The 18390-nt window shown below is 35.0% G+C and overlaps 1 protein-coding gene across 1 annotated transcript in view; it reads left to right on the forward strand.

Moving 5' to 3' along the window:
* The window catches only part of LOC126890170 (uncharacterized), a 106559-nt gene that overhangs the window by 8966 nt on the left and 79203 nt on the right, over positions 1-18390 (forward strand). The window contains exons 3-6 of the mRNA XM_050659023.1: positions 2905-3050; positions 5630-5766; positions 9877-10043; positions 12910-13134. Coding sequence (XP_050514980.1) covers positions 2905-3050; positions 5630-5766; positions 9877-10043; positions 12910-13134 — 675 coding nt within the window. The remainder of the gene's footprint in view (positions 1-2904; positions 3051-5629; positions 5767-9876; positions 10044-12909; positions 13135-18390) is intronic.

Raw genomic sequence — 18390 nt, forward strand, 5'->3', positions numbered from 1 at the left:
GAATCTCAAATGACTGAGCTTCTCCCCATTTATATTGATACCATATTCGTTCAGATCTGCCTTCTTAAAAGTGTGTTCTAAAAGGGTTGTGAACAGATTTGGTGAGATGGTGTCTCCTTGCCGTATTGATCGCTGCATACAGAATTTATTAGTTCGTTGATCAGAGAGTCTTACGCTAGCCGTTGCATTGTGGTATATATATTTTATCATGTTAGTGTAGTGACGGTCTATTCGGCATTCTGTCAAAGCTTTTAACATTTTCTGCTGGTTTATGGTATCGAACGCTTTCTCGTAGTCCACGAATATCAATGCCAATGGTTTGTTGTATTCCGCCGACTTCTCGATCAAGTTTTTTATTACTAGTAAGTGGTCGTTAGTGCTATATCCGGATCTAAACCCAGCTTGTTCTCTAGGCTGATAGAAGTCTAACTTAGCCTTCAGTCTTTTTTGATAATTTTTGTGAAAAGTTTGTATTATATGTGTGATAGTAGACTGATTAGTTTTTTAGATCTGTTATGTCACCTTTCTTGTGCAATAAAACAATGACTGCATTGTTCCATTGAGAAGGGGTTTTTCCTTGGTAAATGCATTCGGTGAAAAGTTTGGCCAAAACCTGGATAATTTTATTTCCACCTTGTTTGATTGCCTCGATCACTACTTCGTCATCGCCAGGGAATTTATTATTTTTCATTTATGAAAGTGTCTTTTTAACTTCTTATGTTGTTACTTCTGGCATTAATTCTGATCCCTGGTTTGTGATTATGGACAGGGGCTGATCCTGTCTTGTGTTGGTACTCTCATACATTTCGCGATATAAAGATTCGACAACCTTAAGGATTTCGGCTCTATCCGTACCAATGTTGTTGTCTTTGTTTCTTATTCTGTACATATTTTTGTTGCCAATGTTATTCGTATTCCGCCGCAAAACTTTTAAACTTTTGTTTTCTTGAATTATTTGAGTTATTTCTCTTGTATTGTTTTCTCTTATGTCTTTTCGGATTGATCGGTGAATATCTTTATTTAATTTCTTCAGTGTTGTGAAGTTGGAGTCGTATTTTTCCGCCAGTTGTCTTCTTTTACTTATTAAATCTTTGGTATTTTGGCTTAATTTTTCTTTATGGGTCACGACCATCGAGCATGCATTCCCTTTCTGTTTCTTTTAGTGCCTTCATTATGAGATTATTTGCTAGTTCGATGTCTTCTATTTCATTGATGGATTCGACCGTTACTTGATGGAAGTTCATTTTATCTAACAATAAAACACTGAAAACGTTTGTTTTCTATACTTCCACAGAATTTATTATAACTAAGTGACTACAGCTGTTTCGGCAGAGAGTCTTCTCTTTCGTTTTCTAAGTCTTGTATACGTCTGGTTAATATATCTTCATAGAGGTCGTTGTTTTCTAGGGGAATCCATTTCTTATTTCGTGTTTTGAAGATCATCTTTGTTCTTTCCAAGTTGACATTTAATTGTATCCTTGCTCGGATTAATCTGTGGTCGCTTCCTATCGAAAATTTGTTAAGTACTTTAACATCTTTATTTATTTCTTTTCTATTCGTTATGACAAAATCTATCTCATTTTTGACAATGCCATCTGGGCTTATCCATGTCCATTTACGCCGAGGCTTTTTATCGAAAAAAGAGTTCATCATGGATAAATTTTCCTGGTGAAAGAAGTTGAGCAGTCTATGCCCTCGTTCATTTCTTTCGCCGTAACCATACTTGCCCATTGCTACTTCTGCATCAGCTTGTTTAAAGCCCATTTTCGCATTAAAGTCGCCCATAATTATTGTATAATATGCTGGTGTAGTATGTAATGCTGTTTGTAGGTCATCATAAAATTTTTCAATTTCTTCATCCGAGTGGCTGGTCGTTGGAGCATATGTCTGGATTATTTTAGGCTATTAATTTTAGTTATATTTTGCCGTTATATTCATAGTTATATTTATAGTTATAATTAAGATCTTAACATCTATTAAAGAAATGTCACTTCGCCATATTAAAGATAACATTTATTTAATAGATGTCGCTACATGTAGATGTAGCGTCATCATTATTTTTGAAATTCTGCTTAAATAGACAGTTTGGTTCCGAGGTATTCATATAGCCCCACTGAGGAGATCTGGAGAGACCGAAACGTACATATGGGGATGACTGATCATCTCTGAATCGAAATAAGATATAAGCTGTCTTTCAGTTTTTCATTTTACAAATATATTTTGAGCACACGGAACTAACTTACGTTGGAATTTTTCGTAGACGAATTGGCGGAATGTGACTGCATATTTTAGTCACTTTCGTCTCCTTTATTCGTCGTCTCCTTGCCTTATAAATTGTAAAAGGCAGAGATTAAGAATGTACCCAGAAATTGGTTCCACGAGAGGTTTCAGATTTATTGTTTACATCTGGGACTTCTCATTTATTTTCCGTAATATTTCAGGAGATACAAATCATTTTTTTTATTAATTTGATGGCTTTGATAGGGACCAATTAGCCAGACAATTTTTTCTTTAACTCTAATATTTTTTTAACTGAAAGCTCATCCTTCTTCACGATTACAAAGCTCACAGTATTGGCAGGGTAAAATTAATATATGTGGAATTTTTCTTTTATTTTCTTTATTATTTCATTTTTTTTAGCCTGGTGACTTCAAAAGATCGAATCTGCGCACAAAAAAACATAAAAAATAACGTCAAGGTATCGAGGGGTCATCAAAGTGCATACTCAACCCTCCTCCACTGGTTCCTAGACCATAAATCCGAAATCCTGTAAATAAATGCGAAACATTCTTAAAATTGTTTTGCGTGTCATTTTTGTGCATTTTTTGATGAACTAAAAGTTTTAGCGTATTTTTCCAAAGTTGATGTTGAAAGGATTATATTATTTCCTATGTTTTCTTTCAGAATTTTCTAATAATCCCAATGCGCCTGTAAATAGAGTAAAGCCAACAACTGAGCCAACATCTACGGCTAAACTCATATTATTTGATGACTTTTCGACTAAAAGAGATGATTTTTGGACAGTGGAACAGAGATACGCAGATGCACCGGTAAGTTATTTCTTAATAGATCAATAAATGACCGTTTTGGAGTGTAATTTTCAGGGGCAACTCCGAATTGCATGAAAATTTGGATTTAGGTTCTACTTAAACTCCATTTCAAAGTTGAATTTGTGCCGTTGGTTGCTTTTACTTGGGGGTGACAGGCACCCCTTCTCGGGGGTGAAAACCGCATGTTTAAAATAAGCCCGGAAATGGATAAACTGACAGATTATAAGCAACTTTCGTTCTATAAAGTTTTTTACGTAAGTTAATACTTTTTGAGTTCCTCGCAATTGAAAATATTGATTTTTCGACAAAAAAAACTACGTTTTCAGACAGTTTTTCGCCAATAACTCAAAAAGTAAATATTTTATCGAAAAAAATATTCCTAGCAAAAGTGTAGCTTATAAAAAAAAAAAGAAAAAAACGGTGTATCATTAAAGTCTATAAATTGAGTAAAAGCAAAGTTGTAGCTCATGAAAAGTACGTTCATATTCGTCTAATTCCAAATCGAATAATTCAACGCGAAATGACCGAAAAATTAAGCAATTTTAGGGAAAAGTTTATTTATATTTTTAAAGTATTTAAAAAAAGCTTTATATTTGTTTTTTACAAAAATTTCTAGCGTCAAAAAATAGACGAGTTACACTGAAAAGAAAAGTTGGCCCCTTTTTTTAGTAAAAAAAATCGTGAAAATCTCCTTCTATTTAGCACCCTAAATAAAATTAATCGTTACCGCTTTACCATTTATTTTAACTGTATGTGTATTGTTTATATGATCTGTAAGTTTGATTGGTTTAAAGTGCTTATTTAAAAAAATTGGTTTTATAGTAAAAAAAATTTTCTAAAAATTTTTGAAAAATTTCCATTTTTCAAAATAACTTAAAAAGTATTAGTGATAAGAAACATCTTAAAGAGTAAAAAAATGTAGGTTTTGCTATTATAAATATGCTAGTTTTATTTTGTTTTTTCGTGAGACAAAAATTGGTTTAAGACATGGCTGTTCAAAATTTGCATTCACTCGTGGATAGTGACCCGTTCAAGCCTTTTCAACTATAACCCTTTCAAAAAAAAGCACTTAAAACCGGTGAGACTGACAGATCATATAAAAGATAGATAAGTAAGTAAATTGTTTGTAAAGCGGTAGCGATTAATTTCATTTGGGGAGCTAAACACGGGGAGATTTTCATGATTTTTTTACCAAAAAAAAAGAGGACCAACTTTATTTTGAGCGTAGCTCGCTTATTTTTAATGCTAGAAACTTTTATAAACAATTAAAGTAAAGTTTTTTATAAACACTTTAAAAACGTTTAAATGGGTTTTTCCCGAAAAGTGCTTAATTTTTCGGTGATTTCACCTTGAAATATTCGATTTGGAATTAGACGAATAAGAACGTATTTTTCATGAGCTACAACTTTGTTTTTACTCGATTGATAGACTTTACTGAGACACCATTTTTTAAAATTTTTTATAAGCTACACTTTTGCTAAGAATATTTTTTTCGATCAGATATTTACTTTTTGAGTTATTTGCGAAAAACCGTCGAAAAACGTAGTTTTTCTGTCGAAAAATAAATATTTTCAATCGCAAATAACTCAAAAAGTATTGACTAACACAAAAAACTCTATGGAACAAAAAATGCTTAAAGCAGTAAATTTCTCCATTTCCGGTCTTTTCTTGAACCTACATTTTTTCACCCCCGAGAAGGGGTAATTGTCATCCCCAAGTAAAAGCAACCAACGGCACAATTTCAACTTTGAAGTGGAGGGTAAGTAGAACCTAAATCCAAATTTTCATGCAATTCGGAGTTGCCCCTGAAAATTACACGGTATCGCCGTATTTCTCGTTCATTTACTGGGCTATAAGGGTTTTTTGAGATCACACTGTATTTGGTTTTATTTATATTCATTGTTAGTCCCATCTTTTTTTTTCTCTGTTAATGATTTCTAGGAGAATTTGTAAATGGTCTATATTCTCTGCCATGATTGCGGTATCGTCTGCAAATCTTATGTTATAGATGATGCTCCCTCCAATCCTTAAACCTTTAGTCCTTTCCCATAGTGCCTCCTGAAATATTTGTTGGGAGTCCACATTAAATAATTGTGGCGACAGCACGCATCCCTATCTGAATCCTCTTTGAAATTCCACTTGGTTTGTCTCACTATCTTCCATCCATACGAGTGTGGACACCATCAGCAGACAAAAAAAGTAGAGGTAGACCATCTACACGATGGACAGACGACGCCATAAGGGTTGTTGGGAATTGGTTGCAGAAAGCCCAAGATCAACAGAACTGGAAGGAACTAGGGGAGGCCTATGTTCAACTTTGGATGCAGAAGGCTGGATGGTGATGATCTTAAACATTATTGTTCGTTATCTACCACGTAAATTTTCTTTTAGGTTATTTCGTTTAGGTCTGGTGACTTCTTATTTGTATTTTCTGCAGTTTTATTATTTTTGGTCTTCTTGGGACTATCTATTGTTGCTACTGCTTTCTTTATTTGGTTTAATGCTTGTGATCCTTATGTCTAATTGGTGCAATGCTGTGTGATTAATGCTCCTATTGATATAGTATTTCTAAATTATAGGATTATGAGTTTGTGTTATATGTCAACAAACCAGAAGTTTTTCAAATAAAAGACAGCAATTTACACATAAGGCCAGTTCCATCGGAGGATATCTTTGGTAATGGATTTTTAACATCGGAATACGATCTTGGCAACAGGTGGGTAGAATTAAATATTGTAGTTTAATCTATACAGTAACCGCCACGCTACTAGACACACGGGAGCATTGAGCTAATACAGTCCTGGACTGTTTACTTGTTTCACTATTTGCTTTTATACCTAATGTGACGTTTAGAACATCAGAAAATGTATAGAAACCGAGTGTTAACATAGAAAGTTGACAATTATTAATAGAAAAGCTGTATTTGATGGTTATAGTTGTCATTGTGTTAAAGTTGTAGTAGTTTTAAACTGTTCTAATATTCTTGGTGTTTGAATAAAGTTATTTTAAAGCAGAGTAACAATACTCTGAATTAATGTATTTTTTGTATGGAAAAACAATTATTTTGAATAGTTTCTTGACAGTAAAATGGGGTCTAGGAAAGTTGGTCGAGAACACTTCGTCGACGGAAAATTAGTCGACAACATTTGGTCGACAAACAGTTGGTCGAATGCACAAATCATCGAATGTACAATTCGTCGACCAACATTTGTTCGAACGGATTTTTCGTCGACAGACTGTTATTTTTTTTAGGATAAATGGATTAATGGTGATTAACGACGGTTTATTGGTTTTTATTTTGTTAACTGGAATATTGTATTATACATATCTGAATTTATTTTTTTTTGGGGTTTTGTTAATTTTTTTTCTAAATCTTAATTATTTTTAAATTTAATGAAAAAACTGGCTGCGGTGGGACAGTAGACAGCAAATATAAACCGATATTTTAATTAGTGATGTTATACCGGTCTTCTTTTTGGTGTCGGCGCACTTGCGAACGGAGCATTTCCGGACAAGTCAAATTTGAGGGCACGTGCGGACAAGACGAATTATGCGAGATGCTGAGGTAAATAAATTGTTAGGGAATCGAGGCAATTCCGTACAATATTTTCGACTGCAATAATCAGTCAATATCAATAAAAAAGTAAAGAAATCGTGAGAATAAACTTCCCTTCACACTTTATCCAAGGATTATAGGTCTGGATTCCGCGTATGAAAAAAAAGTTGATTAATAGCAAGCTGAAAATTTGTTAATAGTTTAAGGGTGTCTAGTCGGACAAACTTTGATATATGCGAAAACTGGAACAGGGGAAGTTTTAATTGTGGAACAGGTTAAAAATTTGGAACGGTCCTACCACGAAAACGGCACATGTATTTTGTCCGACAGAACAGACTTATACTCTCCGAACAGAGATTAAACTCTCATGCAAAAATCAGACTGCTATTTATCACCAAATGGGCGTTTTAATGAGTGGAACATGTAGAATATGTCAAATGACAGGAATTATGACAGGTGATAAATAGCAGTCTGATTTTTGCATGAGAGTTTAATCTCTGTTCGGAGAGTTTAAGTCTGATCTGTCGGACAAAATAAATGTGCCGTTTTCGTGGTCTGACCGTTCCAAATTTTTAACCTGTTCCACAATTAAAACTGCCCCTGTTCCAGTGTTCCCATATATCAAAGTTTATCCGACTAGACACCCTTAAGCTATTAACAAATTTTCAGCTTGCTATTAATCAACTTTTTTTTCATATGCGGGATCCAGACCTATTAGGACTGGCAATCTATAAAATAATTTTTTTTGATATGGTACAAAGAAACTATCTTTATATTGGCGTGTTTCCGCCATGTATTATTCCCTTTGGGTCTTTATCGACGAAAAATCCATTCGATCAAATGTTCGTCGACGAATTGTACATTTGATGAATTGTGCATTCGACCAACTGTTTGTCGACCAAATGTTGTCGACTAATTTTCCGACGACGAAGTGTTCTCGACCAACTTTCCGACACCGGTAAAATGACAGACATGAAGGTCACATCTGAGAATGGACCAGATTAGCGCATAAGCATAGCAATTTGGTACCTGCCCTTGGTGCCTATGTGTCTAATAGGGTGGGGCTTATTGTATAGTGTTGCGTTTTTTACTTCAATTTTATTTTAATTTAAACACTGAATTTATTTGTTGTTATTTAATTAATTACATTCACTTATTATTCAGTTAATTAGATTCACACTTATTTAATTTATTGCATTCACTGAAACATTTATTATAATATTTATATCTACAATTATTTTATACAATCTCTTTTTCGAATTACAGTACTACTTGACACCAGAGTAATGAATAGATGTATGCAATACAATTGTTCGATCTTCTATTTAAGTACTCTCTGACTTTGTTCTACAATATTCTAGCCGGGCCTGGAGCAAATAGAATAACATCAAATTGAATACATTCAGACAAGTTGACGCCTCGATGCAGAAAGGGGTCAAAATGAGTTCTCGGCCGGTTCGATTCGATCTCCAGAAGTATCTAGAATCTAGAGGCCAGGGCTGGCCTTGCTGTTGGAAATCGCAATAATAGGATATTATCTATGAAATACAATTACATGTTATTTTCAACTGCACAAACGGAAAAACACATACCAGAAAATTGGAAAACAGGATAGATAACCCCAATACACAAAAAGAGTAACAAGGAAGACTGCCAGAACTATCGCTGTATTACTGTAACCAGCACCTTTAGCAGGTTATATGGGAAAACTCTAAAAACTCTAATTGAAAATGAATACGCACCTTTAGAGATCGAACAACAAGCAGGATTCCGAGCAGGAAGATCCTGTATCGACCACATCTTCACGATCAACCAACTCAACGAAAAAGAAGTAGCCAGAGATAGAGAAATACATCTACTATTCGTCGATCTAACTAAGGCATATGATACCGTACCACTTTGTAAATTATGGCAAGTCCTGGAAAAATCCCCTATTAATATAACTTTAATAAAAGCAGTGCAACAATTCTATAACAATATCCAAGCGAACATAAAAATCAACAGCAGATTATCCAATAGCTTCATGGTGAATAAGAGACTACGACAGGGATGCAGCTTATCGCCAACACTGTTTAAAATCTATATAAATGAGGTCTTGAATAAGTGGCGGAAATCGTGTTCTGGAATGGGGATACAGCTAAACGACGACTCAATACTATACACACTGCATTTTGCTGACGATCAGGTGGTGATTGCCCAGATTTATGATGGTGGTGATTTATGGCAAACCGGCTGTTTCGAGAATACAAAAAATGGGGTCTATACGTTAATATGAAGAAATTCAAATATATGTGTATAGGAGGACAGAAAAGTGAGTTACAACTAGAGGATGATATGGTTATCGAGCCAAGCTCTGATTATGTATACCTTGGAACGAGAATCCAACAAAGTGGAAGGACAGAATTCGAAATAGAGAAACGAATTATGAAAAGAAAGAAGGTAATAGGAGCTTTGAACTCACTACTTTGGTCAAAAACCATATCAAAAGAAAATAAAACACAGCTTTATAATAGCATCTTTAAAAGCGTGGTACTGTATGGATGTGAAACCTGGCAACTGAATAAGCGAACAGAACAGAAGTTGCTTGCACTGGAAATAGACTTCTGGCGAAGATCGGCCTGCATCTCCAGACTCTCACATACAACGAATGAACGGGTGCGAGATATTATGAATAGAAAAACAAACATAATTGAAGAAGTCCAACAAAAACAACTTTGTTGGTATGGTCATGTACAAAGAATGGAGGAACATCGACTCCCAAAGCTAATAATGGAATGACAACCCCCGGAAAGAAGGAAAAGGGGCAGACCGAAAACAACCTGGATAAGTGGAATCCAGAAAGCCATGTCTGAGAGAGATCTCCGACCAGGAGATTGGACAGATCGACGCGGCTGGAGAATAGGAACCGGAAGGCGCAGGACGCTATAAACCGGTGTTATATATATATATATATATATATATATATATATATATATATCTATGAAATACCTAGTAACATGTTACTAACTGTTACCTAACAAATTATTTTTAAATTATAGAATAAGAGAAATATAGTATTGTTTGTTTAGTTTGACTACCATACATTGACATTATGGTCAACAACGATTAAATTGAAAAGTCGAAACAATAAAAATATTTTAATATTTCCAAATGTATGTGTTCGTACCCTAATAAAAAAATTAAGATGGCTCAATAATTGTAGTTAAAAGAAATCAACAAATTCATCATAATATAAAAAATCTTTATTCACAAGAATCTTTTTTTGTTTAGCTGCACGGCTCCTATAGGTACCACAGATTGTAAAAGAAAATATGATGCAGGCTTTATTTTACCACCGATCGCATCAGCACAATTAACAACTAAAAACAAAGTTGCATTTAAATATGGAAAAATTGAGGTGCGTGCTAAGCTTCCTAAAGGAGACTGGATTTATCCAGGTATGTATAAATTAACAGCAGTGGGAGCACGGAAAATAGAATGCTATTTTGCTGACGTCACAAAACGAATTTCACAATGCGAGAATCAACGGTTGCTAGGCAACGTGACGTCTTCTTCTTCTTCACGTGCCATCTCCGCGACGGAGGTTGGTAATCATCATGGCTATTCTGATCTTAGATGCTGCTGCTCTGAATAGTTCGGTTGATGCGCATCCGTACCATTCCCTCAAGTTACGCCACCATGAGATTCTTCTCTTTCCTACACTTCTCTTGCCCTGAATTTTCCCTTGTATAATTAACTGAAGTACTGCAGCTTTCGTGTCTTGATGGTTTCCAATATTTTCAGACTTTTGTTGGTTTTTCTCATGACTTCGTTGTTTGTTATATGCTCGGTACATGATATCTTCAGGATTCTTCTATACACTTACAGTTCAAATGCTTCCAAATTTTTAGTAGTCGACGCGTTAAGTGTCCACGCTTCTATCCCGTAAAGCAGAGTCGAGAAAATATAACACCTTACCAGCCAAACTTTCAAGTCTAATTTCAGTTCTCTTGCACAAAGTACCTGTCTCATTTTATTGAAGATTGTTCTTGCTTTTTCTATTCGAACTTTGATTTCATTGGAGTAATCGTTTGTGTGATTAATTATTGTGCCAAGGTAGTTGTAGTTTTCTATTTGTTCTAAAGTTTTACCTTTAATTGTCAGGATTTCATCATTATTTTGGGTTTTTGATAACTTCATAAATTTAGTTTTCTTGATGTTTATTGATAATCCATATTCTTCTCCACACTCAACTATCTTGTTCATTAGCTTTTGGAGGTCTTTAAGGTTATCCGCTATTACGATAGTATCGTCCGCATATCTAATGTTGTTAATTGGCTTTCCATTTACCTTTATTCCTGCTGTTTCTCCCTCAAAAGCTCTTTTCATAATTTCTTCAGAGTATGCATTGAATAGTAGTGGTGACAATACACACCCCTGTCGCACTCCTCTTTTAATTTCGAACTCTTCTGATGTGTGTTCGTTAATACGTATGTGTGCTTGCTGTTACTAAAACGTGACGTCACCAAAATATAATTCGACTTTGCGTGCTTCCACTACCGATTCTTCTTCTTCCTCCTCGCCTTTGCCGTTTCGCCCTCCACAGCACTCTATTTTCCCAGTCACTTTTTCTGAGGTATTATCTATCATAGCATTATCTATGTATGGTGTCCTGTTTAGCAGGCTGTCCTCTCCATTTTCTTCCCGGTGGGTTTCAATCCAATATTCTTTTCGGCCACCTGTACCACTACAGGCCTTCATTTTGCAACTTTTTTGTAATTGAGCATACTACTTTCATTCTGTCCCATATTTCCTCTGTTCTTATTCTAGCCTCTCTAGTTATTTGTACTGGCCATTGGCCATACTTCCGTTCCAAATATGTAGGGTAATATGTATTCGTCACTATGCCCTGAAAGAAACTTTTTGTGTTTTATTTGGTTAGAGTCTCTTCTTCTAAACTTAAGTTCAAATCAGCAACCTCGTATCCAATAAAAATGTGTTGGGTCTTACACATATGTATTTTGAGTACTCCTAGCTCATATCCTGCCTTTAATTTCCTTACCATATATTCCATGTCCTCCCTGTTTTGTGCAAAAACCAATTGGTCTCTTGAATCTCCCCTCCTGCTTTGATTTTATTGAACAACACTCGTATCATCATTAACCTGTACGCGTTTACTGCTGGTCATAGGTCTCCCTCAGCTCTTTTCATCTGTCTGTTTTGTGCGTCTTGCATCCAGTTACCGATAACACGCTTCAGATCGTCGGCTCATCTGGTTGGTGGTCGTCCTCTGCTCCGTAGTGCTTCTTCTCGTGGCCTCCACTCGACAATACGTGTTGTCTGACAATCTGCGACGTGTTCTGCCCAATTCTACTTTAGCGAACGCGGTTTTTTCTACAGCGTCTGTTGTTTCTGTTCTACGACGTGTTTCTTCGTTTGTGTGTCTCGTTCTCAGGGAGACACCCAACATCTGGCGCTCCACAGCCCTCTGAGTCACGCGAATCTTGTTCACTACCTTTTTTGTGAGTGTTAATGTTTTCAATCCATAAGTGAGTACAGGCAACACAAACTGGTCAAAGATTTTCCTTTTCAGGCATATGGGTAAGTCCGATTTAATTACATAGTTCAGTTTACCAAACGCTGTCCAGGCTAATCCTATGTGACGTGGGAGCTCGCACGTCTGGTTACCTCTCGGATAAGAGATACGACATTTGCGCTTTCATATTTCAACAGTTCCAATTTTATGTTCCCTCAGGTTTAGTTTTCGTCACATAAAGTTTATCCCTTATGAAATATTTTTGCTTTACATTCATTTGAAGTATATCACATTTCTAACCTAAGTAATAATATAAATATGTACTCTGATCTTCTTCTTCTTGATATACCTATCCGTAACGAATTTTTGGCGATCATCATGGCAATCTTTATCTTATCTGCAGCAGCGTGGAAAAACTGCACATATGTTGTGTTGAACCAAGTACTGACGTTCTTCAACCAGTATGTTCATCTTCTTCTTGGAGCCCACTTTCCAAATATTTTTCCTTGCAGAGTGGCTTGTGGGAGGGCATATCTGGTTTCATTTTGTCAAGTATTGTATCTGTATCTGTGTCCAAAGTATTGTAACTCTCGAGATTTGATGGGGGTCAATACCTCTCGACTAATTCTTCATTCTTCTAAGGATATCCTCATTTGTGACTCGGTCAGTTCACGGGATTTTAAGTATTTTCCGGTATATAATGATATCTAATATCATATTAAAAAATAAGATTTTTGTTGCTGATTTCATTGCTGTACTTTAAATTAAATTTAACATTTTTATTTCAGAGATTTACTTGACTCCAGCTAATGAAAAGTATGGATTGAAAAGTCAATCAGGTCAAATAAGAATAGCTTTTACACCTGGAAATAGTGATTTGAATCACGTTCTTCACGGAGGACTCACTATTGGTCGTAGCGTTGCAGCTACGAACTACTTTGATAAAACCATAGAAAGTAAGATGTCTTCATGGTCAGATGACTTTCATACATTTAGGGTAGACTGGAAACCAAGTAAGGAATATTACTCTATTATAGTCTACTTAAATTAAAAAAAAAACTCTTAAATGTAAGAAAATTTTAACAAATTAGTCCAAGTTGACTAACAAATTTCAATTGTTGGCAATTTTGCCGAGGATACTCTTTTTCCATTTAGCACTTTCTGCACCATGGTTCATTCACCCTATTTGGTTTGTACATATAGGTGATTTCTTAAAGGGCAATGCCCAGTCACCATTTCAGTGACCGTTTTGATCTTTTGTTAATTATAGTTACTCAAATTGTTCGAGAGTTTTATATCAATATTTTTGATTATTTTTTCTTCTGGATTTACCATTGAGTGGTTTTTCATTTCTTTTGATGATTCTTTATCAGCCATATTTTCGTTTTTCGTAGCATCATTAGTAATGCCACAGAAAGGTCCTGGGCCTGCAAAAGATTCTCTCGAGCCTTATTTCGCTAACTTATCTGCTCGTTCGTTCCCATATTAACGACACTTTATTTTCTTTTGCCAGGTTGTTGAGGAGATCTTTGCAGTTTCTCACTAGTATTGATTTGGTGAGAGGTTTCATTATAGCCAGATTTCTCAAGTATAGTCCCAGTAGTGTTTGTGTAGCTATTCAATACATAATTCGGCCTCCTAGAGTATTGTTTGCGTTGAGTCTCAGGATGGTCATAAAAGCTACCGCCGAAAAATATATACGAGTGATTCCAGCGGTGGACCTGTGACAGCCTTCTAATGAAGCCGTTCCTATACCATTCAAGGCTCCTGTCCACTGCTTTTCCATAAACATTTTTTAGGATATTTTTGGAACCCTCATCTACTTCGTCCTCATATCTCTTCTTTTTTATTATTATAACCACGTGGGCACAGTATTCCCCCTAATTTTTTCCATCCAACATGTCTAATACATTGGCAGATTTCTCTGTTGAACCGTGTTTCACATCCATCATACCCATCATCATCAACATCATCATTGGCTCGACAGCCCTTTCTGGGTCTTGGCCTGTTAAAGGATTCTTCTCCACTCTGATCTGTTTCGTGCTTTTTTTCTCCAGTTTTTTATTTTTAAGGTTTTTATATCATTTTCTATTTATTATTATTATTATTATTATTATTATTATAAAACAAATAAGGGCAGAGGAGCGAGCTCCTATTATGCCCAAAAACAAAGAAAAATATCTTATACAACTAGTACAAATTAAGAATGAAGTTACAATTAAAAAACATCAAATAAAAAATACTGAAACAATAAACAATGCCTGCCTAAAACAATGCAGTCCTTTAAATCTCCTATAATGCTCAAAATAAAGAAAAATAGCGTTGTAAAACTAATAAAAATTATAAAGATTACAATTAAAAACATCAAATAAAATTCTGAAACAATAAATAATGCCGTCCTAAAATAACTTAGTCCTGCAAAGAAAATAAAGAGGAATCAAGTCGATTTTTAAAAATATTTACACTAGTTGCCGATATGGTGTCTTGATCTAAGTTATTCCAAATATTAAATATTCTGTTTGGTAAAAAGTTCATCCTGGATCTTGTTGTCGTTTGTTCCCTCTTTAATTTGTATCGATGGCCTCTTAATCGTTCGTCTTGATTTAGCGTAAATATCGTGTTAAGGTTTCCAAAATTATATTTTAAAATGCGGAAGGACATGATTAGGTCCCCTCGAAGACGTCGATGTTCAAATGTTGTTAGATGAGCCAATGAGAGTCTATCTTCATAATTGGGTCTTACGCGGCCAAATGCCAGTCTTGTGGCTTTACGTTGAACATTTTCCAGTAAGGCTTTATCGCGACTGAGATCTGGACTCCATACTGGTCCGGCAAACTCAAGAATTGGTCTGACGTATATAGAGTAAAGTTTACTCATCGAGGTTAAAGATATTCGTGTAAAACATTTATGGATTAAAAACAGTTTCGAGTTTGCGCGTTTACACACCGACACTATATGGTCAGACCAATTTAAGTTACTGTTAACTATTACTCCAAGATCTTTGTGGGAGGTTACTGACTCTATGGGATGTCCATTAATAAAGTACGGTAGTAATGGGTTATTATTGCCAATATGTAGTATGACGCATTTTTCAATGTTCAGTGGAAGTAACCACTCTGAGGACCATTTGAATATTGCATCAAGGTCAGTTTGAAGAACATGTTGGTCAATAATTGGATTCACATATAATTTAGTATCATCCGCGTAAATGGAAACCTTACTGGATACAACGAGAGGAAGATCACTAGTGTAGATACAAAATAGTAGTGGTCCAAGTACTGATCCTTGTGGAACTCCACTCTTGACTGGTTTATCTACTGAATAAGCTTCCCCAACACGAACTCGGAAGTACCTGTTGGATAAAAAATTTTGAATCCAAATGTTTAATTTTCCGCGGATACCATAGTGATCCAATTTAGCTAGTAATCGTCGTTTGGGAACACGATCGAAAGCTTTGGAGAAGTCTAAATAGACTACATCAACAGGATGTCGATTGTTTAAAGATGATGACCAGTCATTTATACAATGAAGTAAGTTTGTAATCGTTGAACGACCCTTAATAAAACCATGCTGCTGGTGAGGTATGACATTTTCTTGAAGGAGAAATTCAGACATAGCTTCAGAAATAATGGATTCCATGACCTTTCCGACAATAGGAACCAGGCTGATTGGACGATAATTATTGCAATCAAGTTTATTTCCTTTCTTGAATATAGGAGTAACCGAAGCTAATTTCCATGATGAGGGAAGAGAACCCTGATTAAAAGAAGCATTCATTATAAGGGATATAGGAATGGCTACAGACTCTGCACATTGTTTAAGGAAATAGGAAGTTAGTCCGTCTAATCCAGGTGATGAATTATTGCGTAGTTTCAAAAAATGATGTTTAATAACATCCGGTGTGAAAGAGATATTGTCAAGGGTTGTAAGGAGACGTGGACACATAATTTGAGGAATGGTATCGTTAGGTTCATCTGTAAAAACCTGAGAAAAAAATAACGATAAACATTCGGAAGATTCATTATTTGAAGAACATAAAGACCCGTCATCTTTTTGAAGTAATGGTATGGAGACTTTAGAAGATAAAGATGTGCGAATGTACTGATAAATTTTTTTTACTGTTACCACTAGAAATAATAGATTCTTCAAATTCTATTCTTAGGTTTAGCAACGATTGTTTGACTTGGTTGGAAAAATTACGGTGAGTGAGAAAGTCATTGATGGAACCAGTAAGCTTATAAGTTCGCCAAAGCTTTCGCTTATGGCGAATTAAGCGGATAGCTGTAAGATTAATCCAAGGTTTTAATCGATTTTTGTATATTTGTCGTTCAGTTGTATTATCAGAAATTGTTGTAATAACAGTATGAAGGAAAGAGTCCCACATTGACGATGGATCTGGGTGATTAAGAAAAATAGATTGCCAGTCTATATTGGACAAAACAAAATTAACATTAAAGAAGTCAGTAGTGGTATACGTTACGAAATTATTTTTATAAAGCGGCGATAGATTAAACTGAATGTGAGCAGTAATAAGCGAATGATCAGAGATACCCACAGGAGAGGACACTTCAAGTGTAGAAACTAATTGATCATCATTTGTAAAAAGTAAGTCTAAAATTGAAGGATGATTGTTAACTCTAAATCTTGTAGGTTCAGTTATTAGTTGTATTAAGTTTGAGTTCATGACAAAGTTTTTAAACAAATTTTGGGAATTGATAGTGTCAGTTTTGGAAATGATGGGCCAGCTAATCTCAGGAAAGTTGAAATCTCCAATGACAATGAGATTTTCAAGGGATGATAATTCTTCAAGTTTGTCAATAAGCATATTGTCCACAGTAAGTACGGTATCCGGAGGTCGGTATATGCAAACTATATTAAATGTAAAAGAATTATTAGTAACAAGTAAATGGATAATTTCTATACCTGGCAAGTCTATTGTTTTATTAGTGATTGCGAAAATATTAGTAATAACATTTGCTAAATAGATGCATACTCCTCCCCCTCGACGAATACCTCTGTCTCTGCGAAATATAGTAAAATTATCAATGTTTACAATAGCATCGGGGATAGAAGAATTAAGCCACGTTTCTGTCAGGAGAATAATATGAGGATTTAAAAGTTGAACAGTACTTATAAACTCATTAAATTTGGACAAAAGAGAGTTTAGATTCGTATACATAAGAAGCCAATCAGTAAATTTTGGTGCAAGAGAATTATGAACGAAATGTCACTATCTTTGGACTGCCATTCACATATTTGATCGTAAGGTCATTTTCTCCATTATTTTTACGAGTTTCAAGTTCAGTTCGAAGTTCCTTTAATCGAAGTTGCTGCATAGGTGTCTTGTCATCAATAAAAGAATAAGTTTCGGTAGACTTATTTTCTAAAAGTTTATTTTTGTTACGAAGAATTTGTCGAGTATGGTGTTCAGAACTCATTATCACCTTTATCATGCGAGGATAACGTCCATTTTGACTGGGTTTACCGACTCTATAAAATGTTACAGGACTTTCTAGACATCCGATAACTTTCAGGGCCAAATTAATTTTATTATTATCATGATCTTTCTTACTCTGTGCATCTCCTGTAGTTTCAGGAACGCCCCTAATCAAAAAATTTTTTGAACGTGACATGCGGTCAGCGGCTTCATTGACAATGCTGTCAGTAAATTCAGGTTTTGCAATCGAATCAAGTGTATTTAATTTATTATTGAGTTGAGATAATTTAGTATCGAAGTCTTCAATTTTCTTGTTAATATTCGCTGTAAACTCCAACAGAAGACTTTTGATTTCAGCAATATTTCCAATGCTTGAACTACATGCATTACAAAGAATACATATACCACGTACTTTTTGCCTCGTTACTCGATCATCAACCGACAGATCTGTGCAAGAGATGTGTATTGGTTTTTTACAGCCATCACACTGGAGTTTTTTATCAGAGGTGGAAGTTATCTTAGCACAATTTGCACAGAAGGATGTATTGGGCATGCTTCACTTTTGTGTTAGTTTTTGATATATTTTAATTATCAGGTTGATAATCTAACAGCAAATCTACCGTTATCACTTACTTGAATGTTTCTAGTTATATAGAAACTTATTGAAAATTAATTTCTTTTTGGGAGCACTTTGAAATATCTGATTTTTATTTGACGTTTTTTTGACAATGATATTTGTACTATATTTGTACCTACATGTTGAAAATATAATACATTTGTTCTAAATATCTCAGCTTCGGTCTTCCTCTTGTTCTTTTTCCTACTGGCATCT

The sequence above is a fragment of the Diabrotica virgifera genome, chromosome 8 (assembly GCF_917563875.1).
Source record: "Diabrotica virgifera virgifera chromosome 8, PGI_DIABVI_V3a".
Classification (NCBI taxonomy): domain Eukaryota; kingdom Metazoa; phylum Arthropoda; class Insecta; order Coleoptera; family Chrysomelidae; genus Diabrotica; species Diabrotica virgifera.